General features: G+C 65.6%; 3 protein-coding genes across 3 annotated transcripts; 2 read left to right on the top strand and 1 right to left on the bottom strand.

Moving 5' to 3' along the window:
• Positions 1–392: 392 nt before the first annotated feature.
• EMIHUDRAFT_364857 (hypothetical protein) lies at positions 393–1,091 on the bottom strand. Its single transcript, XM_005784091.1, has one exon. It carries the CDS (start codon positions 999–1,001, stop codon positions 471–473), a length of 531 nt encoding a protein of 176 aa, XP_005784148.1. The 5' UTR covers positions 1,002–1,091; the 3' UTR covers positions 393–470.
• A 2,852-nt stretch (positions 1,092–3,943) lies between these two features.
• On the top strand, positions 3,944–4,459 carry EMIHUDRAFT_231558 (hypothetical protein; the record flags this gene model as incomplete). The annotated part of the gene is made up of 1 exon (XM_005784092.1): positions 3,944–4,459. One exon carries the CDS (start codon positions 3,944–3,946, stop codon positions 4,457–4,459), a length of 516 nt encoding a protein of 171 aa, XP_005784149.1.
• Positions 4,460–5,467: 1,008 nt separating this feature from the next.
• EMIHUDRAFT_442141 (hypothetical protein) lies at positions 5,468–7,151 on the top strand. Its single transcript, XM_005784093.1, has 5 exons — positions 5,468–5,832; positions 5,904–6,035; positions 6,262–6,381; positions 6,744–6,940; positions 7,078–7,151. The coding sequence occupies exons 1-4, from the start codon at positions 5,473–5,475 to the stop codon at positions 6,837–6,839; spliced, it is 708 nt and encodes a 235-aa protein (XP_005784150.1). The 5' UTR covers positions 5,468–5,472; the 3' UTR covers positions 6,840–6,940; positions 7,078–7,151.
• Positions 7,152–8,761: the final 1,610 nt, after the last annotated feature.

Consider the following 8,761-nt stretch of genomic DNA (forward strand, 5'->3'; position numbering starts at 1 on the left):
TCTAAAGAAAGGAAGAAAGAAACAGACAAAGCAAAGAGGGATGGGGGAGGAGGACAGGCGTCCCACACCTGCACGAGCAGGATTTTGGAAGGACGACCAGGGGCACAGGTGGGGCTCTCCTGCTCCTGACAAGGGACACGACAGCTCGCAGCGCGGTGCACGGTGGACTCCCAACTCCACTGGCGGTCTCATCTCAGTCTAGTGACCTGCCTCCAGCTTCTCACTGGCAGTCTCTCGCAACCACGGGCACACACCACACTGACACAGGGGTGGCAGGGGCGGCGGCAGGAGTCTCCCACATACTATGTTTGACGGAGGGAGGACGCGTCCAAGGGGGGGTCAGGGGGGGGACGGCTCGGATTTCATAAAAAACGGCGGTTTTGGACGTGGACATGGTATCATCTCGACTTTGGGAGATCTCAAGGGCAGGACCAGAGACTGACGTGAGATCTGCCCCTGCATGTGAGGGGTCAAACTGCGGGGGAGTCGCCACACGAGGCCAGGCGCGGCGAGGGCAGCGGCGACGGGGAGAGGTAGGCGAGGAGGCCATCGCAGCGGCGGAGCTGCAAGGCGCGCCATTGGGCGAGGCGCTTGTCGGCGGCCACGTCGACGGCCTGGAGCTCGGCGGCGAGCTGCGAGCAGCGCTCGACCAGCGAGGGTGCGGGGAGGCAGCCTGCGCTCGCCTCGAGGGCAGTGAGCTCCTCAGCTACCATCCGCACTCGGTCCACCGGCTCGGGCGGGGTGGGCAGCCTCCGAGGCGAGAGGGCGAGCGAGGCCGGCCTCGGCTCGGCCTCGCCCGCCTTTGGGCGCCCCTGCCCGACTCGACGCCCGACCGCCTCGAGCGCGCCGTCACGTGTCCGAGCCCGCCCCTTGGCGGAGCCGTTGACCTTGGCCGTGGGGCTGGAGCTGTCGGGGTCGGAGAGGCGCGAGAAGGGGAGGGAGAGGGGCCGTCCGCAGCACGAGGAGGGGCGGGCGGGGCACCGCCGGGCGAGGAGGATCATGGCGGCGAGGGCGCCGGCGGCGAAGGCCAGCGGCCACGCAAGGCCGTAACCGGCCTCCCCTGGTGCGTCCCGAGCTGCTCCCTGGACGAGGCCCACAAGGTAGGCTAGCGCGGCCGGCAGCGAAAGCGGCGGCGGCGGTGGCGGCAGCGGCGGTGGCGGCAGCGCCGGCGGCGGCGGCGGCGGCGACGGCGGCGGCGGCGGCGGCGGCGGCGGTGCCGGCGGCGGCGGCGGCGGTGCCGGTGCCGGTGGCGGCAGCGGCGGCGGCAAGCTCGGGGCGGGCAGGGAGGGTGGCGGGGAGGGCGGCGACGGCGGCGATGAGGGCGGTGCGGTGGGGGGAGGGCCGAGCGGCGGCGACGGTGGCGGCGGCGGAAGCGGCGGCGAGGTGAGGATGATGCAACCAACATCAAACGGCGAGCGGCACGGCGCGGCCTCTGCGCGTATCTTGTCGTTGCAGCAGAGCTTCTCGCCGCCGCTGCGCGACGTGCAGCCCCAGTCGTAGCCGCACTCGCCGCAAGAGGCGGCGCAGCACGCGGGCGCCGCTTCGGGTGAGACGATGCCGCACGAGCACGAGGGGGCGTCCGCCGGGAGGCCGGCGGCGCAGCTTTCCTGCTTCGGCGCGAGAGGCCCGGGCAGCCGCATCAATGCGTCTCGCGCCACGAGGACGGCGTTTGGAGGCGGGGACGGCGGTGGCGCTGGCGGGGACGGCGGTAGCGCGGGCGGTGGCGAGGGCGACAGCGAGGGTGGCGGCGGCGAGGGCGGCGGGGGCGAGGGCGGCGGTGGCGAGGGCGGCGGTGGCGAGGGCGACAGCGAGGGTGGCGGCAGCGAGGGCGGCGGTGGCGAGGGCGGCGGTGGCGAGGGCGGCGGTGGCGAGGGCGGCGGTGGCGAGGGCGACAGCGAGGGTGGCGGCGGCGAGGGCGGTGGGGGCGAGGGCGGCGGCGGCGAGGGCGGCGGTGGCGAGGGCGGCGGTGGCGAGGGCGACAGCGAGGGTGGCGGCGGCGAGGGCGGTGGGGGCGAGGGCGGCGCGGGCGGAGACGCGGGTGGCGGCGCGGGCCGCGGGGACGGCGGCGGCTGAGGCGGCAGCGGCGGCGACGACGGTGGCGAAGAGGGTGGCGGACTCGGCGGAGTCGGGGGGTTGGGCGGCAGCGGCGGCGGCGGATATGGCAACGGCGGGTATGGCAACGGCGAGGGCGGCGGCCGCTGGGGCGACGGCGAGGTCGGAGGGGGCAGCGGCGGCGCCGGTGAATATATTTTTTCGTAGCACGTCGTGCCGCTCGAGGGCGTTGCGCCCGCAATCGCGTCCTCCGGTGCTGGCGCCTTATAGGTCTTGCACTCGACCTGACCTCCGACGAGCGGAGCGTAAAAGCTGTAGCCGACGCAGAAAGCGCCGACGTCGCAGGACCGGCGGCAAGTGGCGTGATTCTCTGCGTAGGAGAGGCTGTTGGACGTCGACGCGGAGTCGTACTTCCCAGGGCCGCCGATGCGGTCTACACACGCGCCAGCTCGCCCGAGGTACCAGACCATAACCCTGGGTGCCCCTATTTCGGCAAGAGAAGCTCCGTTCACAGCCTTGTTATTGAGAAGAAAATACGTCGTATAGCGCTGTGCGCTGGTCTGTGAGAGGTTGAGGTACGAGCCCTGGAGGCCCTGGGAATGGGGGGAGACTACCCGCGGGCCTAGAAGGCCCGCGCGCAGGGGGGTGGGGCATTGAGACCGGTCATGAATGAGTGCGCGACACGCATGTTGCGAGCAGCGTTGTTGATGTTTTGCGCGTCGCCACAGACGGCGGCGCGCGAGAGCTGTTGCGAGTGGTGCTGGGCGAAGCCCCGGGCGCTGCCGGAGGCTGTGCCGTAGTCGGTGCGGTCGACGGCGCTCGGGCTGCCGACCTCTTTGGCGAAGTTGAAGATGATTCTCTTGGTCGGCGGCGCGATGCCGCCCTGGCTTTCGACGAGACAAATTTTGACGATTCCGTTCTTGACATGGAGCGCGTCGTAGTACTGTCCCTTGTGCCCTTTGACCCAGCCTTTACCGGTCGCATGGACGAGCGGGCCCTGTGACTTGTGGCCGCGCTCTTTGCACCCAAGAACCTTGAGCAAGGTTTGGTCGAGGGTGTTGCCGAAACCAAACTTGTGGCCCAGTGACGCACAGCATCCGCCGTGTGCCGCCGAGCCCTGCCCAGCCTGCCTCGTCTTTGTGAGGGCGCTAGGCACCTTGACTTCGTAGTGGACATCGCGCTGGGACTGCAGGTCCCCGCCGATCTCGCACATGTCGGTGACGTGCCCCTCGTTGAGATGAAAAGTCGTCTGAGGGTTCGCCTTGTCACCGAGCACGAGCTTGCCGCAGGCTCGTGCACAGACCATGTTGGCCGCCGCATACATGGTGCCGTTGTGACGAATGTTGTGCTCGCACGGAATGTCCTTCGATCCGTTTGCAAGCTGGTCGCCCTTCCGCATACCGATGGTGACTGTCTCACCAGCCGCCTCCTTGGCGTCGACGCGCTGGAGATGTAGTAGCATACCGCGCTGGTTGGTGTCCAGTCCAACCTGACTTTCTTCACCTTTCTACCTAACCTAACCTAAGAGACAGCAACGACAGTCAGAAGCCAGCGCTGGGTACCAGGAAGGCGAATGCGATGACGGCCTCTAGTGTGAGCTCTAGCTAGTGAGCTCATACGCACGCCGGCAGATCGCGACTATATACAGCTAGTTGTTAGGAGCCGACCGACCCTCGCGTCCGGTGCTCATCGGCCGGGCGGGCCACCCGCCCACGCGCCGCCTACGCGCAGCGCGTGCGCCGCAAACTCGCAACGCGGTATGGGTGGACGCTGGACATTGTTATGAGTCTAGTTCAAAAGAAACTTATCTTTTGACTTGACTGATTTAAAGTGAGAACCGTGAAAACAGCGACCCACAGCCATCAATTGGGATCTCGGGCCTTCAGACTCGATGTTGGCCGCTCTCGCCGTCGCCGCCCTGGCGGCGCCCACACCCTCCGACTTGCGCGAGGCAGCGCCGACGATCATCACTCCGAATGGGCGCGAGCCTATCTTTGCCCCGGCTCTCGTGCCATGTGACGTCCCGACGTGCAAGCAAGCGAAAGGCTTTGGCCTCTGCGACACCACCAACTCGGCCTGCGACACGGCGTGCGTGGAGCAAGTGAAGATGACCTGCCCTGTGACGTGCAGCCTCGATGCGGAGGAGACTTGGGGGGGACCGGAACCGGACGCCACCCCCTCCGACTACCACAAACACTTGCCGCTGCAGATGGCCGCCACAGCGGCCATCTGCAGCACCTGCGCGTATCACCCCGACCTGCCCTGCTGCAAAGACCATCCGCAAGAGGCCAACGACCGCCGCCGCCTGCAGACGGACACGTGCGTCACCAAAATCAAGAAGAATCCTTGCTCCACCGCTGCTTGCCACGTTGGCTGGTTTTTCACTGAGACGCTCGGCCTTGGCTGACGGAATCGAGCAATCGACGTCCAAGGTCGAGAGAAAGAGACGCGTGACCACACCGTGCCACGTCTGCACCGGGGGTGAGTAAGTGTGGCAGGAGTCTCCCACATACTATGCGGGCCTCGCTAGAGGTGCGTCCTGTGTGTGTCCTCGCCCTTGATTGAGGGTCTTGAGGGGGAAGGAAGGGAAGGGGCTGTTTGTCTGTGCATGCATGCATGCATGTGTGTGTGTGTGTGTGTGTGTGTGTGTGTGTGTGTGTGTGTGTGTGTGTGTGTGTGTGTGTGTGTGTGTGTGTGTGTGTGTGAGGTTGTTGTGTTTTGTGTGTGTGTGTGCGCGCGAGCCGCCCCGAACGAGCATAATTAGTCCGTGCCAGTCTGCTGGGGAAGGCAGCGGAGTCGATATGTTGTATCTAGATAGGGCGCTGTTGTGGGCACGGCAACCCCAACCCCAACCCCACACAACCCCAACCCCAACCCCACACAACCCCAACCCCACACAACCCCAACCCCAACCCCACACAACCCCAACCCCAACCAGCCGCCGCCGAACGTCTCGTGGAGCAGCAGGTTGAAGTTGTTGCGCTTGACAAAGATCGCGTCGTGGTAGAAACCGCGATGCGCCTTGACGTAGCCGTGGCCGGTCTTGTGGGAGAAGGGTTGGCCGGGCTGCCCGCGCGCCTTGCAGCCCATGTGCTAAAAACGTAAGAGCTACATACACTGAAGGTAGGTAGGTAGGTAGTAAGGTGAAGAACAGCCAGGCTCGGACTGGACACCAACGCGGTATGGGTGGACGCTAGACAGATGATGACGACACGCACGAGCGACACACAGACACAAACAAGCTCACAAGACACACAGCCAGCTGGCTGCCACACACCCTGAGTCGGCGTACACATAACTCAGGGCCACATCCTCCCTGTCGCCCCCCCCAGCACTCCACGGTGCCAAGGGCACACACTGAAAAATCTCGATCACGACCCCAACCCCAACCGCAACCCAAACCCCGCTGCCACACTTTTCATGTCCCTTCTGCCAAAGGAGTCGCTCCGGTCTGACGCCCAGGAGCCGGCGCCACACGCCTCGCACTGCCCTCGCTGCGGCGCCGGCCGCTGCTTTGCCGCCGCGCGCTCGTCGAGAGGGACGAGCTCGAGAGCAGAGTATTTGGATACCTCTCTCTACGTCGACGTACGGGCCAGGCTCCCGTGGCTCGTCGGTCTAATGCTAGTGCAGTCGCTCTCGGGTGTCATCGTCGAGATCTTCTCCAGCCTCATCTCGGACCACATCGTACTGACCGCCTTCCTCACGATGCTCGTCGGAGGCGGCGGGAACGCGTCGGGCCAGACGATCGCCGACCTCGTCCAGCGCCTCCGTACTGGAGAGGAGTCGACCGCAGACTCTGGGAGGCCGGATGGGTGCGAAATGTGCAATGAATGAGCCGGTTTATTGGTCAGGTGTCGCCCGCGGACTTTGGGAGCGTGCTCGCGCGCGAGGCGTCGATCGGCGCGATCCTCGGCCTGACAGTGGGCGCCTGCGCTTTCCCTCGCGTCTCGCTGCTCTCCAAGCACGCCGGCCTGGTCGACGCTGTCGCAGTCTCTAGATGCTGACGAGTAGCACTCGACGCGACACGTGTACTCGACTCTGGTGCACGGCGTTGCAGCCGTATTTGCTGTGGGCATGGCCTTTGTGTTCTCGCGAGCCGAGTGTAGCGTGCTGATCAGTGCAGGACACCGATTCCCACCCCCCCCTCACATGTCTTCAACCACTAGGGAACGAACGCGCGCGCGCGCGCGCGCGCGCTCTCTGCACTAGGTCGCAATCTCCACCGCGTACGCGATCATCGTCTTCCTCGCCAACGTCGTGGCCGTCTGCGTCGTGCTCTTCCTCGACCGGTACGGCCAGGCCGCCGTCGGGTCTCCGCCAGTCGTGCAGGCGGTCAAATAGACTGCGCAGCACCCACCGCTGTCGCGAGCGGCCTCCGCACAGTCCACGCCGCGGGGCTTGCACGCACGCGCACGGCAAGACAGCCGAGGCTAGGACCGACACCCGCCCGATTGTGGGGGCTAAGCCTCGCCCATACACACCATCGAGGTCCTGGCTGCACTTCGGCCGCACCTCGGCTGCACCTCTGCCGCACCTCGGCTGCACCTCGGCTAAACCTCGGCTGCACCTCGGCCGCACCTCGGCCGCACCTCGGCCGCACCTCCCTCGGCCGCACCTCGGCCCTCCCATTGAGCGTTGCACTGGTCGAGGCGTCCAGGCAGCCCCTTCACGACAGCAGTACTCGCGGCCAGGTGGTGGTGGACGTGGTCGGCACAACCATCGCGTGCGTGGTGGCGCACCACGTCTACTCCCTCTTCAGCAGTGCGGAGGAGTCCGCACCGAGCTAGCACCCGGTGCCTTCCCGCACGCGCCGGCCATTTTGCGTGAGGAGCCGAGCGAAGCGCGGCCCGACACAGTCGTCGTCACCGTAACCTTTGGGCCTATTGCTTTCAAGGCCGCGAGAGCGCGCCGTGGGCTGTCTCGCGTTCCATTGTGAGGTGTGTCAGTCCATCATGTGTAAAACGCGACGCGAGAGGGAGAAAATATGTTGAAAAAAAAGGGTGCTGCATACACACGGTCCAGAGCACGGGCGGGGACCTTCCCTTCTACCCATCTCCTAGTAGAGGTGTCCGTTTTTATTTAGAGCCAAAAGCATGTCCAGAGCACACCGCCAGGCGCGCCTACGCCCCCACCCGCAGGCCCGCACCGCCGGCGCCGGGCGGCACTGCGGGGCCTTGGCTTCCCCTCAGGGCACAGGGGAGCCCCACCTCCCAGGCTGAAGGCGCCCCCATTACCCTGCCCCTGGCGTCACCACGACCGTTTGGCTAATCTGAGGCGCTGTCGCGGGCCAGCGCAGATCGCCCGCGCCGCTCTGCGAGGCCAGGTAGTACTCGAAGTCCGCGTCCCTCGCCACGTGAGACTCGTAGACGCCGCGCGCGATGGAGGTCAGCTCGACGGCCGAGTACTCACCCTCGCCGAGCGGTCGGATATGGAGGGTCGGTGCGGAGGTGCCGCCCAGCTGCAGGGCCTATTCAAAGGCATCACGGACGGGTGTCAACATGCTTTCACGGCCGAGGATGCTGCGCGTTAGCGCGCCCGGATCAGTGTCGCCTCACCCGCGTAAGCGTGCGTCCGTGGCGTCGTCACCACAAGCACCGGCGCGCCAGTGTAGTCGAGGGAGGGCGCGGCGCCGGCTGGGATCGCGTATCCCAAGCCCGTAGCCAGGGCGCTGTCAAACTTGCTGATCCTCCCCTTCCACGTGACGATCTCGTGGTTGATGATCTCGCCGAGGTCACTCACGTTGACGATCCGCTCGATCAGGAGGGTGATAATGCGCTCGAACAGCCGCGCCAGCGCAGTTCGCTGCTCGAGTGCGGTCGCAAAGGAGCCGCTATTCATTGCCGCCTCGAAGACGCCACGCACACAGCCAAACTCTCCTATCAGTCGCAGCCCCTGCATCGTCTTGAGCCAGTAGCTGAAGCGCGCGCGATTGCCGGTGCCAACCACCTCGGACTCAAGGGACTCGAAGGCGTCGACAAAGCTATAGCTGGCGTTCAGCTGCGGCCACGTCGTGCTGCCCTCACCGCACGCCGCGTTGGCAAGTATGACGCCGGGACTCTCATAGCCGTCCCCGTCCCAGCCCACCGGCTGAGGGATGCTATCCCCGCTTCGCCGCGGTAAAATTCAATCGGGCAGATTCTTTCTTTTTTTATCGACTTGTTTGAGGTGCTGGATCCCCGGCGCCCGGCGGGGGCACTTTCTTGTGTAAGTGCCAGTGCGCGCCAGTCCCGTGCCTCGTGTTGTGCGAGGGTCGAAATTATTTTTAGTGCCAGTGGCGATATCTGGGCAACAAGAGTTGGCTGCGGTGGCGCTCGCGTTCCTCGCTGAGAACAGCGTGCCAACCAAGTGGCGATTGCAGAGGCGGGCGGAATCGCGCCGCTTCCTAGTGGCGCTGGCTCGCGGCGATACGGGCGGATCGAAGGAACTGGCTGCCGCAAGGAAACCGAGCAGATGGGATTCGAGCTGTAATTGGGCCAAAGCATGGGGGGAGATTCTGTCGGTCTCGGCACTTCCCTCCTCAACTCTATCTACCTATCTATCGGACGAACGGTCGACGACACGAGAGAGAGAGAGAGAGAGAGAGAGAGAGAGAGAGAGAGAGAGAGAGAGAGAGAGAGAGAGAGAGAGAGAGGGAGAGGGACAGGGAGCAGGCACATGGAGAGGGAGAGGGAGAAGCAGAGGGAGACTGTCGACCCTAACGGGTCGCCCG

Source organism: Emiliania huxleyi, assembly GCF_000372725.1.
Source record: "Emiliania huxleyi CCMP1516 chromosome Unknown EMIHUscaffold_173, whole genome shotgun sequence".
Lineage (NCBI taxonomy): Eukaryota > Haptophyta > Isochrysidales > Noelaerhabdaceae > Emiliania > Emiliania huxleyi.